General features: G+C 44.1%; 1 protein-coding gene across 2 annotated transcripts in view; it reads left to right on the top strand.

The window, feature by feature from the left end:
• The window catches only part of LOC111848179 (arf-GAP with coiled-coil, ANK repeat and PH domain-containing protein 2), a 43,031-nt gene extending 24,774 nt beyond the window's left edge, over positions 1 to 18,257 (top strand). Inside the window, exons 11-24 of one of the 2 annotated variants that reach the window (XR_011982704.1) lie at positions 217 to 268; positions 3,306 to 3,406; positions 4,196 to 4,301; positions 4,398 to 4,606; positions 5,238 to 5,307; positions 7,665 to 7,759; positions 7,850 to 8,043; positions 8,281 to 8,382; positions 8,766 to 8,858; positions 10,739 to 10,941; positions 11,798 to 11,907; positions 12,258 to 12,368; positions 13,412 to 15,898; positions 16,073 to 16,175. Coding sequence is in view for 1 of the 2 variants with exons in the window: in XM_023819984.2 (XP_023675752.1) it covers positions 217 to 268; positions 3,306 to 3,406; positions 4,196 to 4,301; positions 4,398 to 4,606; positions 5,238 to 5,307; positions 7,665 to 7,759; positions 7,850 to 8,043; positions 8,281 to 8,382; positions 8,766 to 8,858; positions 10,739 to 10,941; positions 11,798 to 11,907; positions 12,258 to 12,368; positions 13,412 to 13,473; positions 16,073 to 16,167 (1,603 nt within the window). In the remaining variant the exon portion in view is untranslated. Of the gene's footprint in view, positions 1 to 216; positions 269 to 3,305; positions 3,407 to 4,195; positions 4,302 to 4,397; positions 4,607 to 5,237; positions 5,308 to 7,664; positions 7,760 to 7,849; positions 8,044 to 8,280; positions 8,383 to 8,765; positions 8,859 to 10,738; positions 10,942 to 11,797; positions 11,908 to 12,257; positions 12,369 to 13,411; positions 15,899 to 16,072 lie in introns of both variants that reach the window. The other variant, XM_023819984.2, reaches the window with a different exon arrangement.
• The last annotated feature ends 355 nt before the right edge of the window (positions 18,258 to 18,612 follow it).

The raw sequence follows: 18,612 nt of genomic DNA, 5'->3' as shown, positions 1-18,612 counted from the left end.
GTTTAATTGCCTAATACAAAGGTATGGCGTCAAAGATTTACATTGAATTGAGACATATATGAAATTGTAGACATTATCTCTCCCTTGCATGTTATCAGTCATTTCTTTTAACCCTGATGTTTGTGCTTTCATTGACTTGGTCTGTTCAGGCTGTTTTCTGAATGTCTGATGCCAATGGTATGATTTTTTTTTCATCAGTAATGCTTCTCTTCTTAGGCGCTGGTTCTCCATTCAGAACAATCAGCTAGTTTACCAGAAGAAATACAAGGTATGCAGAATGCTTTCTTCCTCATTCTATAATTTTGAAATGCTGTTGCACTGCTAAAACATTATGAGCATTCACAGATGATCTCATAAAAACAGCACTTGTCAAAGTCTGGAATATATAAGACTGTAAGCAAACGGTCATTACTCGTAGTAGATGTGTTGGATTCAGATGAACTGAGCAGGAGTGACTAACAAGGGCCAAATAATTTTAGCCAGATGACTAGGTAGGAACATCTCTGAAATGTTATGGCTTGTGTGGTGCTTCTGGTCTGGCACAGTGAGAATCTATTGACAGTAGTCCATAGAGAGGAGAAGCATGAACCAGACACAGGGTGTTGGATGGCCAAGATTCATCGATGCGAGATGTGAATGAAGTCTATCCTGAGCTAACAGAAGGTCTACTGTGGCACAAATCATAGGTTATTTTAGTGATGGTCACAGAAGGAATGTGCTACGACACAGTGCATCACGCCCTGCTGCAAAAGGGACAGTGTAGCTGCAGGCTGGTTACAATGACCATGCTGACCCCTGTCCTCCATCTGAAGTGCCTACAATGGGCATGTGATAGTCTGAACTGGGAGAACTTAACTAATAGCTCAGAGTTGTTAAAATCTTATCTGATTTAAAGGACCCCAGGGTTTTAGCTTCCGCAACACTAGCAGGAAGACTATTCCATACTCTAACTGCACGCTGTGTAAAGAAGTGCTTTCTCAAATTTGTTTTAAAATGTTCTCCCGCTAATTTCCACTTATGGCCACGAGATCTAATATTTAAACTAATATTGAAATAGCCATTTGGCTGAACAGCATCCAGACCCGTTAGAATCTTATAGACCTGGATCATGTCCCCTCTTAGTCTCCTTTGCTCAAGGCTAAACAGATTCAGCTCAGCTAACCTCTCCTCATAAGACATTCCTCTAAGACCAGGAATCATTCTCGTAGCCCTCCGTTGCACCTTTTCTAAGGCAGCAATGTCCTTCTTAAGGTATGGTGACCAAACCTGCACACATTATTCTAGGTGGGATCTTACCAAGGAATTATATAAATGTAACATCACCTCCCTTGACTTAAACTCCACACACCTAGAGATATAACCCAACATTCTATTGGCCTTTTTTATTGCTTCCCCACACTGGCGAGAGTGGGACATGGAAGCATCAACATACACACGATCTTTCTCGTAATCAGCTACATTATTTCTGCTCCCTGCATGGATTACCTTACATTTATCTGTGTTAAATTTCATCTGCCAAGTATCAGCCCAGTCGCTAATTAAATCCAGATCCCATTTTAGCCTCTCTGCTGCTAGATCAGTATCTGCTACACCACCCACCTTGGTGTCGTCTGCAAATTTAACCAGTTTACTGTATGTATTGGTGTCAATATCATTAATGTAAATTAGGAACAATAGTGGTCCTAAAATTGAACCCTGCGGTACCCCACTATGAACGCAGGCCCACTGTGACATTGTTCCTCTAATAACTATTCGCTGCTTCCTGTCAGTTAACCAGCTTTCGATCCAAGCTGCTACAGTTCCTAAAATCCCTGCAGCTTTGAGCTTTAGCAAGAGCCGTTTGTGGGGGACAACATCAAAGGCCTTCTGGAAATCTAAGTAGATCACATCGTAGGCCTTTTTGTGATCAATTTTACTTGTAGTTTACTCAAAGAACTCAAGTAGATTCGTTAAACAGGATCAACCTCTCCTAAATCCATGTTGGCTATCCCTCAGAATGTTATTTGCAATATCAATGGAAGAATGGCACCCTAGTCCAAAGAATCCTATTTTACATCATGTGGATGGCTGGGTACATGTACATTCTTTACCTGGGGAAGAGATGGCACCAAAATGCACCAGCAGTTTGATGCTTGGGCAATGTTCTGCTTGAAAACCCAAGGTCTGGACATTCATGTGAATGTACTGTAAATTGTACTCAATGTTAATTGTAGTCAGTGTTTATTGAATACATGCGATTTTGGAACCAGTCCACCCTCTCCATGAACACATATCTTGTATTTGATGAAACTTCTTCACTTTCCAGACACATTGTATGTATACAAGTCTGGCAATAATTTTGAGACAAATTGCACCATTATTGAAGCAATGTCACTTACCGATGGCACATGAAAGGACAGCCTCAGACACAGATCTGGGCCGGTATGCATAAAACTTCTCAGAGTAAAATTTCACTCTTAAATTCGTTACAATTCTAAGAGTGACGTGATTTTGCTCCTACTCCCAGACTTTAGAATAAGTGGCATGCATAAACATTCTTAAGTGTTAAGACTTGGTCTTTACCAATTATTTAAGAGAGCTGGAGAGGACTCCTGAGCCAGTTAGGTGGGTAGAGTTTGAAGGCATGTGGAGCTTGGGGGTGTGGGAGGAGTTGTGATTAGATGGGGGTGGCCAGACCATCTGGGAATATGTTGCCATCGTTCAGTTTGATACGTGTTGCCTATCGAGATGACATTGTATCTCCTTATGACAGTGCCCTCTTTCAGCAGCATAATGTACTGTACATGAATTGTTCAGGAATGGTTTGAGGAATATGATGAAGAACTCAAGGTGTTTTTGTGGCCTCCAAATTCCCCAGATTTCACCCCAATCTAGTACTGTATCTATGGGATGTGCTGGAACTCTGATCCGCAACAGTTCACCTTGTAATTTACAGGACTAAAGGATCTAACATCTTAGTGCCAAATACCACAGGACACCTTCAGAGGTCTTGTGGAATCTGTGCCTTGGCGAGTTTGAGCTGTTTTAATTTGGCAGCACGCAGAAGACTAAAAGCATATTAGGCAAGGGGTCATAATGTTTTGGCTGAATGGTGTAGTAATAAAGTATAGTAACAGACTGCCCGGAACATAGGTATTATGTACGTAGTCTTCATTTTTATTGGTAACTTTTGTACTACTCGTTTATTCAGTGAAATACACACCACCCATGTTTACTAGCTAATTCCAAGATAACAAAAAACAGTATTTATTGGAGCTTACTCATATTTGTCCCAGCACTTATGAAGGTTTGGCTCTCTCCCACAGGATAACCCCACCGTGGTGGTAGAGGACCTGCGGCTATGTACTGTTAAGTACTGTGAAGACGTTGAGAGACGCTTCTGTTTCGAGGTGGTGTCCCCGACCAAGTGAGTGGCATCCGCAATACGTGGGACCAGGGAAGTGGCCAGTCTCAGTCCCGTCTCTGTCCTCATCTGTACTTGGGACTGGGGTTTGAATTAAATGTGAGCGGTAGCCAGTCTCAGTTATCTTTCTGTCCTGATCTATATATGGGACCAGGATTTGTGTGAAATGTGAGCAGTTGCCGGTCTTAGTCCTGTCTCTATCCTGATCTATACATGCGTCCGGGGTTTGAGTGAAATGTGAGCAGTTGCTGCTGTCATAGATACCTCAGGTTGGACTAACAGAAATAATTTGCTAGTTGCAAGTAATTAGTCAAGATATTATTTGTTATACATTGATGACCATTAAAGTTTGTTTTAAATTATTTATATCATTGTGCAAAAAATCTTAGCAGGGTTGCCAACTCTCATGCTTTCTGTATCTCATGCACATGCAAGAAATCTAACTGCGAATCTATATTATTCCATTATAAACCTGATATTATCTACACCAACAGCGTTTGGGGCAGTTTGCAAACCCTACAAGAAAATAAAACTGTTACATACATGTAAATGTGTTTGCAGTAAATATACACTTATTACCCAGATAGCTTTAAACATTACCTTTGACTGCCTAAAACTTTTGCACAGTACTGTATTTTAAACATTTAATTGTTCAGTAGTACTTAATTAAAAGCAGTTCAATTAAAATATGAGGTGTTTAGAATTGTGCAGAATAAGATAAAGGTGGCGTGTTATTGAAGGCGATGGTTAGCCATCCTGATTCGAGCTCTGCTGGTGCTCCCCTTCTCCCAGGAGCTGCATGATGCAGGCAGATTCAGAGAAGCTTCGGCAGGCCTGGATCAAAGCCGTGCAGAACAGCATCGCCACAGCATACCGGGAGAAGGGGGACGATCTGGATGTGCGTGAGGAGGCAGGGGCGCTGCACCCATATTTAACCCCATTGCCCTTATGACCTCCCCGCTCACCTGACCTCTGAGGTGCTTTATCTGCACAGAAGCTGGACAGCAGGTCTTCAGCATCAACGGGCAGCCTGGACTCAAGCGGCGAGCCCCGGGAAAGGAACCTGAAGGGGGATGGCGCCCTGCAGAAGGTCCTCACCATTGCCGGCAACAGCCATTGCTGCGACTGTGGCACAGCTGAGCCGCGCTGGGCCAGCATCAACCTGGGCATCACACTGTGCATACAGTGCTCCGGCATCCACCGGTACGCTGGGCTTGGGGCAGGGAGGGGCAACTCAGGACTGTCCGGCGGGGTGGGGCAGCTGAGGACTGTCCGGTGGGGGCAAGGAGGCAACTCGGAACTGTTTGGGAGGGAACCAACTCAGGACTGTCCCGTGTCCATGGGGGGGTAGATCACATTTAACACATTTTATGCAGTCCAAAAATAGTACCCTATATCCTCATATGTGCCACAGTCAGAATATCACAAAACAACAATTATGTTATTTAAATTTTTTTGTGATGAGAAAAATTGTTTCAAAAATGTAAATGCAGCTTTGCAATGCAGAGGGTGCCATTCTGCCATTAAGCTATTGGATCATTGACTGGTGCTCAGTAAAGAATAAAAAAATAAAAACAGCTGAGGTGCTGTAATCACAGAATCATGATTGGCTAAAGCATTTCTTATCACCCAATAGCTAATTCACATTTTGCAGTATTGGTGAATATTGAATTTCCTTTTCCAGTAATAATGAATGTTAGGTGTGCTGCAGATGCTATCCAGGGACGGCTACACTGTAGTGTAGTGTCACCTGACCGATGGTCTGCTGCCACCATCCCCTGTCTGACACTCCACCCACCACCTCCCTCCTCCCCCCCGCCCCCATGTCTGCCAGGAGCCTGGGTGTCCATTTCTCCAAGGTGAGGTCCCTGACGCTGGACATGTGGGAGCCCGAGCTGCTGAAGGTGAGCAGGTGGGAGAGTAGGGGTGACACATGGGCCCCTGGTAATGTAGGGGTGACACATGGGACCATGGCAGCGTAGGGGTGACACATGGGACCCTGGCAGCGTAGGGGTGACTCATGGGACCCTGGCAGCGTAGGGGTGACTCAGGGGACCCTGGCAGCGTAGGGGTGACACATGGGACCCTGGCAGCGTAGGGGTGACACATGGGACCCTGGCAGCGTAGGGGTGACTCATGGGACCCTGGCAGCGTAGGGGTGACACATGGGCCCCTGGTAATGTAGGGGTGACACATGGGCCCCTGGCAGCGTAGGGGTGACACATGGGCCCCTTTGTAATGTAGGGGTGACACATGGGACCCTGGCAGCATAGGGGTGACAGATGGGCTCCCGGCAGGGGCAGTTTTGGCTGCACTCCACACTCGTGCTGCCCAGCTGGACATCGGGCCCTGTAAAGCAGTCGTCCTCTATAATGTACTCCAGCCCATGCAGCATAATGGCAGCACCCATTAACAAAACAAGCCTGTTTATTACAGGTTCTCTGTCAGTTATTATGATTGTTAACACTGTTATTGCTCTTACTGTATAGACATATATATACACACACACACATATATATGAGAAGTAATGGTTCGATTTGAATGTAATGTGGTATATGTGCAGACCAGCGATTGATAGGTAAATGATTCGATTTGCAGTGCTAGTCACCAGCCACAGAAGATGCCTCGTAGACTCCTTAGACAGCTTTACCAGCACTTGACAGAGTTTGATAGGGGTCGTATTGTGGGTTTGCATGAGACCAGGTGGTCGTATCATGCAGTTGCCTGGCATGTTGAGCATGCAGATGTCATAGTCACCTGATGTTGGAACCAGTGGGCACGTGAGAGCACCCACACATGTCGTGAAGGTTTCTGGTCGCCCAAGACAGACAGCCATGTGGGTTAAGGGAACTGATGTTTCTGAATTGCCCTGTGTATGTGTCTGTGTGTGTGGGTTCTGTATATATTGCATTGTGGGGACCAACACAGTTTTATAACTGCAATCAAAAAAACTAAAAATGTCAAAAGTCTTGTATTTTGTTTGGTTACTTATGGTTAGGGTTAGGGCTGGGTTGAAGATATGGTTGTCATTGTTAGCATAAGGGTTATGCCCATAGAAATTAATGGAGATTAGGGGTGTATCTGGAAAATGTGATATCCAAATTGCCAAAACATGGAGAAATAATCATAAAGTTGGTTGGACAGTTAACATAAATCTGTGTTTTTCTTTGACAAAAACCATAGGCATGGGCACGCTATACTGTATTCTGACACTGCATTACCTCAAACGGGGGAGTTCTGAAGCACCCTCAGCACATGGACACACTGTACAGTATTCTGACACTGCATTACCTCAAACGGGGGAGTTCTGAAGCACCCTCAGCACATGGACACACTGTACAGTATTCTGACACTGCATTACCTCAAACGGGGGAGTTCTGAAGCACCCTCAGCACATGGACACACTGTACAGTATTCTGACACTGCATTACCTCAAATGGGGGAGTGCTGAAGCACCCTCAGCACATGGGCACACTGTACAGTATTCTGACACTGCATTACCTCAAATGGGGGAGTGCTGAAGCACCCTCAGCACATGGACACACTGTACAGTATTCTGACACTGCATTACCTCAAACGGGGGAGTGCTGAAGCACCCTCAGCACATGGGCACACTGTACAGTATTCTGACACTGCATTACCTCAAACGGGGGAGTGCTGAAGCACCCTCAGCACATGGGCACACTGTACAGTATTCTGACACTGCATTACCACGAACAATCAGGGGAGTGCTGAAGTACCCTCACCACCATACTTCCCGCGTTATTGATTTAAACCAGCAAGAAGTACAGATATAATACCAAATCAGAAGGTCTCTGCCAATTCCCACTATTAATGCTTATGCTGATTATGGCAGACTTCACAATCATGCTTCCCAGGTCTCCTGAAAATTTCTGAATTTTTGTTGTGCTGGCACAACATGAGAGCTGGTATTGAATACCACCTCTCATGTAGTATTGTTACAAATAGTTCTTTGCTTATTATGTTTCTGATGAAAACTAAGTCAATGCTAAAATCCAAACTGAAGCAGTACACTCATTATATATATTAGATATGTCCGTGTGTCTGTACATTTAGTTTTGCATATTGACTGAAACTCAGACTCAACCCCTCATGACCCATGACATCATGACTTGACTTGCACTTGGGATAGGGTGACTTGACTTCAGCCCTGAAGTGGATGAGCAGTTCTGGGAAAATGCCACTGTGCTATTGAGTCTTCTATGGCATTGCGCCCCCTAAAGGTGTATATCCATTGCAGCTGATGTGTGAGCTGGGGAATGATGTCATCAATAACATATACGAGGCCCGGCGGGAAGAGCTGGGGGCCCGCAAGCCCAAGAGCGGCGACTCCAGGTAACCTCAGGGGGGCTGCTGGCAGTGAGCACCGCCGCCTTTCTGTCTCCCTCTCGCGCTTCACTCCTCCCTTTTCGCCGTCGCTCTAAGGCCAGAGATCGAGGCCTACATCCGAGCAAAGTACGTGGACAAGAGGTTTGTCCTGAAACCATCGATCGCAGAGCAGAGGTCCAAGATCATGGCTCTGATCAGGCGGGACAAGAATCTGGGCAGCAGCTTGGAGCACCTGCCCCCCCGGCCACCCCCTCCCACGCCAATCCTGCGTCCGGCTTCCCACCTTTCAGGTGAGCCCCTTTAATTGTCACTAATTAAGGCCCTTCTCTGTGTGTCCCTCTCAGAAAGCCTCTCTCTGTGCCGGCTCCTTGTCCTCAATTAGCAGCCTTCTGAGACTATAGCCTACACCAGTGCTGTCTTTTCACCGTGTGCCTGTTGCAAACCCCCCCCCCCCCTTTAGCCCGCTTCTTGCGTCTTTACTAACCCTGCTTTCGCTCCGTGCCCTTTGACCTGCGACCCCTGCGTAGCTGCAGCCAACAGTGAAGAACCCAGCAAAAAGGCTCTCTTCTGTCCTGATGAGCTAGACTCTCTCTTCTCCTACTTTGACACATCCTCCAAGCTGCGCAGTAGTAAGTACTGGAGGGATGTGACCCTCCCCCCCCCCCTCCTTTCAGGACCCTAGTGTGGCTCGTATCAAACAGCCGTGAGGGTGCTGCGTCCTCCTGCTTCTTGCTTTCATTGCTCATCTCTCATCCTCCTGTGACCAAAACCCTGTTAGCTTGGCATGCCAGTAAAATGGCCGTCCATGTAACGTGAACAGCTAACTAGCCATGAGGAAAGGGGGCATTTCTGAAATGCAAGGTTTTGAGTGCACAGAGGGAGTGTGACGTGCCCTGTCCCCCTTCTGTGGAGATTTCCCGGTTTCCCGGGCTGGGAAGCCAGGGTATCGCTCTCATGCAGGCCTCAGCCTGTACTGCCATCTGATGGGCCCATCCTCTCTCCTGTGTCACAGTTAAGAGTGCAGACTGCGGCACCCAGCAGAGCAGGGAGAGGAACAGGGAGATGTGGGCCTGCACTGCGTCCACCACAAGTCTGCCTGATGCAGGTGCCGGTTCTGTTCTTCTCAGTGCCCTATTTTCTAAACATAATCGGGCATCATGAACCACATGGATGTCTGGCGAACACTGCTTGTGGAGTAAAGAGCTTCTGATTTGTCAATATTCTTTTTTCAATGGATCTAAAAAATCTACACACCCCTGTTAAACCTGCATGCTTTTATGATGTAAAAAATTTAATGAAGATAAATCATGTCACATATTTTTCCAACCTTCAATATAATACTGCAGCCTGCAGAATTCCAGTGAAAAACACTTTGGGGGGGGGGGGATAAAACACAAAATAACCCAGTTGTGTAAGTGTGCACATTCATTTATAATGGGGTAGGTGGCTCTGTCCAGAATTAACCAATCACATTCAAGCTCATAATCAAAAGTAATTATCATACACGTCACCAATGAGAGTGATCCTGATTAACCCCAAATAAGCATCAGTTGTTCCAGTACCATCCATTTAGTCGCATCCAACTGCTGAAGCCATGGTGCGTAAAGAGCTTGCAGAGCATTTATGGGATCACTGTGGAACAGTATCGGAGAGGGTTACAAAAGGATTATTGAGGCATTACCATGTACCAATACCATGGAACACCGTGAAGAGCATCATGAACAAGTGGAGAAAATGGGGCACCACAGTGACATCATCAAGGATAAGATGTCCCTCTGAAATTGATGGAATTGCAATATGAAAACTTATCAGGGAGGCTGCTGAGAGGCCTAGAATAGCATAGGAGCTGCAGGAATATCTGGCAGGTACTGGTCACTCCCTGTATGTGACACCCATCTCCCAAGCATCTCCCAGGCCCACGGTGAAGCATGCTGGAGGCAGCATCATGCTGTGCGGCAACTTCAGGATGGAATGGGGCTCTGGTCACAATTGAGGGAATCATGGGTAACTCCAGATACCTTTTCCATGTTTAATGTCTTTTGGAAGAAAGCCAGCAGGCATCTACCTGAAAGCTGATGATGAATTTCCCCTTCCACCAAGATAATGACCAAAAGCACACATCTGGGTAAACAAAGTGGTGCCTTCAGAAGAAGAATATCAGTGCATTGGAGTCAGAACCCAGACCTAAATCTTACTAAAATCCTGCGGGATGTGCAGGAGATGCCCTTGCAATTTGAGGGGTCTGGAGCTTTTTTGCAAAGATGATTGGAAGAAAATTGTCAAATCAAGATGTGCCAAGCTGATAGACTCTCTTACCCAAAAGACTGAGTGCTGTATTAGAACTAAAAGGTGTTTCAATAAAGTATCAGTTAAGGGGTGTGTTCACAGAAACAACCAAAATGTTTCTGTTTGCTTTTCACTTGAATTTTGTTAGTTGCAACATCACATTAAATGTGGAAAAACATCTGACATGATTTATGTTGGTTTCAGTTTTACAAAACAAAACAGCTGCAATTTTAACAGGGGTGCTAGACGTTTTATATGCATTTGATAATAAATACATTTTATTTATATTTGTATAGCAGTTTGTGTTGTACACTGAATGATTCCCAGCACTAGTCTATGTAATGCCTGTCCTCTGTAACTTAGTCATTGTCATTTAATCCTATTGCTTTGGTGAACAAAAAAATTATCTTCCAATAAGTCAGAACATAAATACTCAAGTTATGGTATAGTCATGGTAAGATCCGTATACAGTAAGTGTATAGTTAAGGTACAGAAAACTGATCTAGTAATCTTTAACTGCAGAGATGAAATTTGTGTGTGGTCCAGTTTAAAAATGTCTCTCGAGTGAATATTCACCTAGTGCACCTTGATGAAGGGGCAGTTGGTGCAGAGTGGAGCAGACCTCCTGGTCTGTGGTAGGTTGTCTTTCCCTCAGATACTGAAACGCAGCCGTTCTGCTGCTCCCTGTGTGTCTGCCAGAGCCTGCATGCCCAGTGCAGCCCGAGAGAGGGCCTGCCGTCCCCCAGGAACCCAAGGCATGCTCCCCAGGCCTGCAGCTTTACTGGGCCGCCTACGCCTGCAGCCTGCCGGACATGACTGAGGCTATAGCTCATGGCGCCGAGGTCAACTGGGTCAACGCAGAGGAGGACAGGAAGACGCCGTTAATCATGGCGGTGCAGGGGGTGAGTGTATGTGTGTGTGTGTGCGTGCGTGCATGTGTGTGTGTGCGTGCGTGCATGTGTGGGTGCGTGCATGTGTGTCTGTGTGTGCGTGCGTGCATATGCGCGCGTGTGAGTGCGCGTGTGAGTGTGTGTGTGTGCGTGCGTGCGTGCGTGTGAGTGCGTGTGTGTGTGCGTGCATGCTACATGTGCGTATGCGCGTGTGTGAGTGTGTGTGTGCGCGTGCATGCTACATGTGCGTATGCGCGTGTGTGAGTGCGTGTGTGTGTGTCCGCACGCAGGGCATAACGTCATCACAGCAGCAATAGGAATTGGAGCACCTGTTCTTGCGATTAGGAGTACATTTTGTACAAGCCTTAAGAAGCTTTATAGATCTGTTACAGTTATGTTCAGGGCCTGTTAGTAACTCTCAGAGCATAAACAGATTCCCATCATGCATCAGCAGGGCTGAATTTGATTTCTGTGAGAGCGCTGTGCTCATGTGCCTTGTCCTACAGCTTATTTCCACGGTCTTGAAATCTGTGAGAGGACGTAAAGCATATTTTGACAGTTTGGCCACCAATCGACTCCAGCATCCCAGTTACTGTTTAACCTTCTGCCTGCCTGGAAAGACTGTTCCGGGCTCTGGCTGAGCCAGAATTTAGCAGCTGAGCTGATCTGTCGGGATAACTGGGCTTACACAGTGCTGAGTACAGCTGCTGGATCATAAATAGTAAGATCCTCTGAGATGCTCTGAATCAAAGTGGCCTTTAGCTGTGTCAGTCTATTCATAAACCCTGCGTCATGGTGAGCTGTACGTGTTTATACATGTGCTCACGCACTGCGTGTATGTACCGTGATTCCTCTCTCACTTCACCAGGGCTCCATGGTCACCTGTGAGTTCCTGCTCCAGAACTCAGCCAATGTGAACCAGCCGGACGCCTACAGCAGAGGGCCCCTGCACCACGCCACCATTCTGGGCCACACCGGGTGAGCAGCCGGGTTCACACCGCAGTGCTCACTGTCATGAACTTCTCTGCTCATCCAGGGGAATTTATGCTGATGCAGTTGAAGCTAAGTGTCTTGCTTAAGGGTAGCATTAGCCCCTCACCAGGAAGTAACATAAATAGTCATATTCAAAAGTGTACCCAAAATGCCTCTTTGTCATAAACCCTTGTGTGGACAAGGCAGAAGTGTGTCATGGATCGATGTTTATGTCCCTCATCTGATCATCGCCATGTGACATACTTTTTTTAGCCTCATAGTCATAAAGGTAGAAAGACCTGCCTCGGCTGATCACCATGGCAACACTGTAATCAGTTTAACTGTGTCTGGACCAGGCAGGTGTGCTTGTTCCTGAAAAGGGGAGCCAGTCAGAACGCGCTGGATGTTGATAACAGGAGTCCCCTGTCCATCGCCGTGGACACAGCCAATGCCGACATAGTGACACTGTAAGTGGACTAAGGTGGTCTAACTTTATTTAGCACGGTGCTTAAGATGAATATCGGTTCTTTATCACAGTTTTTTAGAGTGTCACGATCTCATAATATAATTTGAACAAGGTTATGTCATAAATTAAGAAAAAAATTTAAAACATAATTGAATCATTAATTATCAAAACACCCAGGTCACCCTCTCAGATCCCCCTAAAGAAATTCACAGCTGCTCCTATATCAAACTTATGGAGAAATCTTAAATGTATCAAAACATGGGGCTATACCCAAAAAATACATAATATACAGCTGATCTGATTACATTTTTGAATTCTTAAAGTTAGCCCTAGTCACAAAGTTTCAAAGCTGTAGATGCCCTATCGAAGGAGCTATGAATGTCTGAAACTGGACCAAAAGATTTGTTTGGCAAAATACGTAAAATTAATTAAAATTTCACAGGGCTATAGTTTCAGGACTACTAGAGATACAGACCTGATATTTGGGAATCTGAGAGGGTGACCTGGGACCCTCTTGGTGATGTGATATGGAATAACCCAATTACATCTATAGAAAACCTGAAGTGTATTTTTGTCATGAAGTACCAGGCACATGCAGAATATTAGTCCTGTATCTCTGACAAGCCTCACACATTGATCTTACATACAGTCAAGGCCAAAAATATTGTCATATTTATTTATCTTGTTGGCACTGGAAGAACACAAAAAAAAGCAGAGGAATAAAAAGAATTTTTTTCTCCAGTGGCAGCAAAAGAAATAAACATGACAATACCAAAGTATTTGTAATTGCAACAATTTTCTGGGAGAAGTGGTGCGTTTTCTGAGATAAATGCAGGGGTGACAATATTTCTGGCCATGACTGTAATATGTAGTCATGTGCTACATGTAAATACATCATTTGCCCAGGTTTGTTCCACCATGACATGATAGAGCACAGCTTTTGCACATCAAATACTGAATGAGGACTTTTCCTGTGTGCTTTCAGTGATTTTTAAGTTGTTGTTTAAGTTGGCGTCACCTGGGACTCCATTCTCCCCCCAACAGGCTCCGTCTGGCCAAGATGAATGAGGAGATGCGGGAGGCAGAGGGTCCCTATGGACAGTCAGGTCAATATAACAGTAACAGCCCCACGGAAGTGCAGTACAGGAAGTGCATGCAGGAGTTCATTAGCCTGCAGCTGGAGGACTCCTAGACCAGACAGGGATGTGGCAGCTGGCCGGCAGCCTTCGCTCCGGCCCGAAGGCCACATGCCGGCTCTCAGTCTGTGTGTGCAGTAGCTGCACTGTCAACAAGTCGAGCAGGAACGTGTCCCTCATCCACACCTCATACTAATGGGTCAGGTCTCTCAGGTTAGCTGGCCACAGCCAGTAAGAATCACCAGACACAAGAACAAATGATTATTCCCTCCTCCATGTTTCTGGGCATGAAAATGCAGTTGCATTGCATTGTGGGAATGAACAGTAATCCAGATCTCAGACACATTTCTTCTGTGGTTCTTGTATGCAACATTGTAATATCACTAGTCTAAGTTATTTTGACTCGTCTTAACTTTTTAAATAATTATAGTTTTACTGTTTAAATTCTGTTCCTTTTAAATACAAATATCACATTTTTGAAGAAGGCCTTAAAAGCTAATTTACTTTTTTATAATATTGCAAACATCAGTCATACATTCATTCTTTCTGAAGAAATATATGCCATATATATATGAGTCTGAATCTTGTCATTCAGAGTAAATGATTAGTAATTTATATAGTTTATGAAGATTAGTATTGTATACTGGTTTATTAATGGTTATTCCTTTAATTCCTGTCCTTTATTTTTGATATGAAGTATATTATAACTTTTTGTTTCAAAATGCAAAGATATACAAATTGTGACATCAGACATTGTCATCACTGAAGGGGGATGTGTGTGTTTGAATGTTTGTATGCGTGCATATGTGCATGTGCTGAGCAGCATCCCATCCAGCGAGCACCCCTACCTTACACCCTATGACTCCTGGGATAGGCTCGAGACCCTCACTAGTATACATGGCTAGTGATGGATGACATTGACACGTTACATTATATCTCTACTGGCCAGTCCAGATTGCTTGTATTATTGATTATATCTGCTAGTGTGAGTACTGCCACTTCAAATACAGAACAGTGGGAGAACAGAACAATAGCATGTAATACTAACAATAACCACAAGGTGGCAGGTATGCGATTTGAATGAAGGTACACAGCAAGCGCAAAGGTACCGGTGAAATAGACCAGTGCAGCAGGACAGATCCCAAGTCCGGGCTTCTTATTGATGTACCAATGGTGTACAATATAGCAGCCTTTTCTTTGACTTTTATCACAGTGTTCATTGTTTGGAGCTGTTTAAGTGTACGGATTTTCTGAATGGTTACTTTTTATTCTGTCATTAATGAATGGATATGTATAGAGAGAGATGCTTATGTCATATGTGTATATAGCATACATAGCATAAATATGCAGTGTTATAAAGAAAAATGGTGAGATTCTTATTTTAGGTATGTAATATGTTGCACTTCGCTGAGCCATAGAAAAAAAGAGGTGTTACACTTCTGCCATGTTTAGAACTCTTGAATGTTGTTCTGAATTACCAAAATGCAAATACATAGAGGCAAATAAATATATTTTAAATAGATATTGACAAATGAATGCTTTGAGGATGTCAGGTGACGAGTAGGAGTTCCTTAGGAGACGAGGCCGCTCCTGAAGTTAAGCAGGCAGTGTTAGTAGCGGTGCGTACATGTCGGTCTGTAGTGTCATATAGTGACTGGCACCAACACAGTCTGGCTCGTACTTAGCAAGTGCAGGCAGTACCGTGTAGCCGAACCATTATTGATAGCTTGGTAGCAGTCAGGGCTAAGCAGTTAATGTTCTTTAGAAAGAGTAGCAGTACATAGACATTATATACTCATCTGGTCTCTGTGTGTGTATCTAATTCATGTTAAAATAGCAGCCTTTAACAGAAGTGTGAACATGTATGACATCCATATACAGCAACATGTTTGTTACACCTCTCATTCTACACCTCTCGAGCGCCGTACCTTGTTTACGGTTGACTTATTGATTCCACTTTCTGTTGCTAAACACCCATCTCCATTTCAACTCTGTTTTTCGATCTGTTATTTGGGATTTTGTGCCTTTTCTGTCCTGTGGTTCTTCTGAATGCTTAGGCCACTGCACCTGTATTTTTGTACGTCGAACATGCACTTTAAATACAACTTGATTGATAACAGAAGTGACCTTTTTGTGAGTCGTTCTTTCCCTCTTCTCTCTCTTACTGTGTACTAAGCCATGCCACTGATTAAACTCGTACAGATACCGTCATGTTCTCACAGCACTCTTTTTTTGAATAACGGGGGTCTCTCTCAGTTGTCCTGCATCTTCCTCAGCATTTGGTGCATGAACACCGCTGCACTCTTTTGCTCAGGCTTCACACTGGCTGCCAGGTTTATCTTTTGCACAGTTTAACTCTGCTTTTCTTTCCTGAGCTGCTTTCACCTGCTCAAAGGTACAGTCGGATTTTTCTGTCACTTTTAATGCATTAAATGCATGTTTGTGTCCATCTGCCTGCCTGGGTTTGATTATTATTATAATGCCTGTGTTTAGTTCTCTGTGTGCATGCCATGACATCATGTTTCAACATAGATCCTTCCGCTGATGTCCCTCTCATTCCTTTTTGCAGGGGATGAAACCTATCAGGATATCTTCCGAGACTTTTCACACATAGCGTCCAATGATCCTGGCCGACTGAACCGCTTCCAGTCACATGATTCCTAGAGGCTCTGAGTGGGGCCCGGAGATGCCCAGGGCCCCCCCGGGGGAAGACGGAGTGATAGCCTGAGGGAACGTGTCTTGCTTTCCACAGCTATTAATGTCATGTGACAGAAAGCCTGCTTTTCAGCACAAGGCCGAGGACCATCCAGTTTATACGGACAGTGAACTGATACTGACTCATTGCAGAAAGGTGAACTTCTAATCAGGATTTCAGTTATATTCTACCAGTTTAAGAAGAAAACTCTTATTCTGTCATTTTGCAGCACAATTATCTGCTTTTGTATTATCTAAACATTTACGGTCTCGTCAAAGTCTGTTACAGTGAGCTATTAACTAGGAATCAGTTTTTATTTTCTTATCATTATGATCTATAACATTTACATAACTGGAAGAGTAATTTTTTTTTCAGACTGGTTATTTAGAGGACTGCAGGTACACGTCATAAAATCCTTGAACACATTTTCCAAGCGTAGTTGTATCCATGGCGTCTGTGTACGAACGCAAAGTGTGGAGCCACCTACACCTTTGAATCATACTTTCAGGTTCAAATAAGCCATGCAGTGCTTTCCAGGGCATGGGCGTATTCCAGTATTTTGCTTTTTTATGTGGATTAGAGCAGGGTTTCTCAACCCGGTCCTCGGGGACCACCAGACGGTCCATGTTTTTGCTCTCTCCCAATTCCCTGCCAATTGGGAGAGAGCAAAAACGTGGACCGTCTGGTGGTCCCCGAGGACTGGGTTGAGAAACCTTGGATTAGAGTACTCCGTTGTTTCCATAACTCAAATTAATGGGATTATCTCGATATTTTTCATTTTTTGAAAGAAAGGTACAATATTTTATGTGAAAAGGCTCAGTTCCTGAACTGGTCAGCAGGGGCCTAAGATCAGCGCTTTTGAATTGCATGTGTCAGTAATATTTTGTGTACATATTAATGAGATGTTACTGCCAATCTTCTCTTTAGACATTCCTGATTTTTTTCAGGTCTTATGAAGACACACAATCCATCTTGTGTTTTTTATAGTTAAAATGCATGTACTTTTAAGTAATCACAGTCTTTTTTTTTAAGTATACAGTCCTGAAATGGTAGTACATGATATTTTAATAATTGGTGGTCTGTATATTAATCATTATTAGAGGCATGTGGTCTCGACACTTTGTACCTGTAGCAGGGCAGAGCTGTGGAGGCAGTTTTGAGAGCTTCCAGATCATTTGGAGCCAGAGGCTCACAGCCCAGTTTCTGTGCTGTAAGAAACACACAATGCAGCTCTGGTGAATTCACATGCAGGTTCCCGCCTTCACAGGAACAAGGAACCAAAGCGTGTATGCAAGATGGCCACCCTGAGGTGGGCTAAATGACCAGTGAACCAAAGAATGTTTGCAAAATGGCCGTGCTGAGGGCAGGCGCAGAGCCCAAATGCTTAGTTTACCTGTGTCTTGTTCCCAATCATCACGTATAGTTTTGTTTTCTCTTGCTTCCTGGGGCATGAGCCCAAACCCTACTGTCTGACATAGTCCTCGCTTGAAGCCGATTGACAACTTGACGCCTATTTTCCAGCATGTCCATTTTCCTGTGTCATTTAATGTGCACCTAAAACAACATTTATTCATTATATTAACACACTGATATGGGTAAGCTAATAATGCTAGCTAAAGTGATCTAGGTCCCTTGCAACCTATGTTTGTAATAAGATACAGATATATATGTGTCAAATTGTAATCCACAGTTGACTTTTAGTGATGTGTAGCAATCCTGGTAAGAGTTGAATAAGGTACCATGTTGGAGTTTTGTTGGAAATCACTTTGTCGATCATGGTTTATTCACTAAGCAATTTGTCCCACCGCTGATCTCGGGTACAAGTCAGGCCTTCATTTTCCTCAAAAAGAGCAGCTGGCTCCTGCAGTGAAGAGTTTGTGACTGACCTAGATCAGTCCCATTCATGTGTTTCCATCGGTGGTTCTGAGTAGTCTTCCAATGCACATGTTCTCTTTAATGTAAATTGTGTAAATAATGTTTATCTTACTCCATGGTGAAGAAAACATTCTTTAAATAAATGCTAGAGGTATTGGAGTCATTAAAACTGTTTTTGAAAGTTCTTATTGGTATCGTACTGGTATCTTTTTCCATCCCTTTCCAAGTATGTATCATCTATTTATCATATGTGACTGTCATTTATCCAGTGTCACTCCTTAAAAGTGATTTGTCTAATTTATCAGGACAAATACTCCAGCAGTAAATACTCTGAACCTTTTCTTGTGCAACAAAAGATCTTGACAATGTACTAGTCAATTAAACAGTTCAGTGGCTGTAAATTTAAATACAAGTATTTTGTTTTCTTTCAGACATTGAATCTATTGCTCTCGGAACAAAGCTGAAGATGTTTGCTATTCTAGTAACTTTAAGCATGCTCCCTTTGCGGACAGGCTGCAGCAGGCAGAAATGCATTGCAT

The sequence above is a fragment of the Paramormyrops kingsleyae genome, chromosome 15 (assembly GCF_048594095.1).
Source record: "Paramormyrops kingsleyae isolate MSU_618 chromosome 15, PKINGS_0.4, whole genome shotgun sequence".
Lineage (NCBI taxonomy): Eukaryota > Metazoa > Chordata > Actinopteri > Osteoglossiformes > Mormyridae > Paramormyrops > Paramormyrops kingsleyae.
This window is presented reverse-complemented; position numbering and strand designations above follow the sequence as displayed.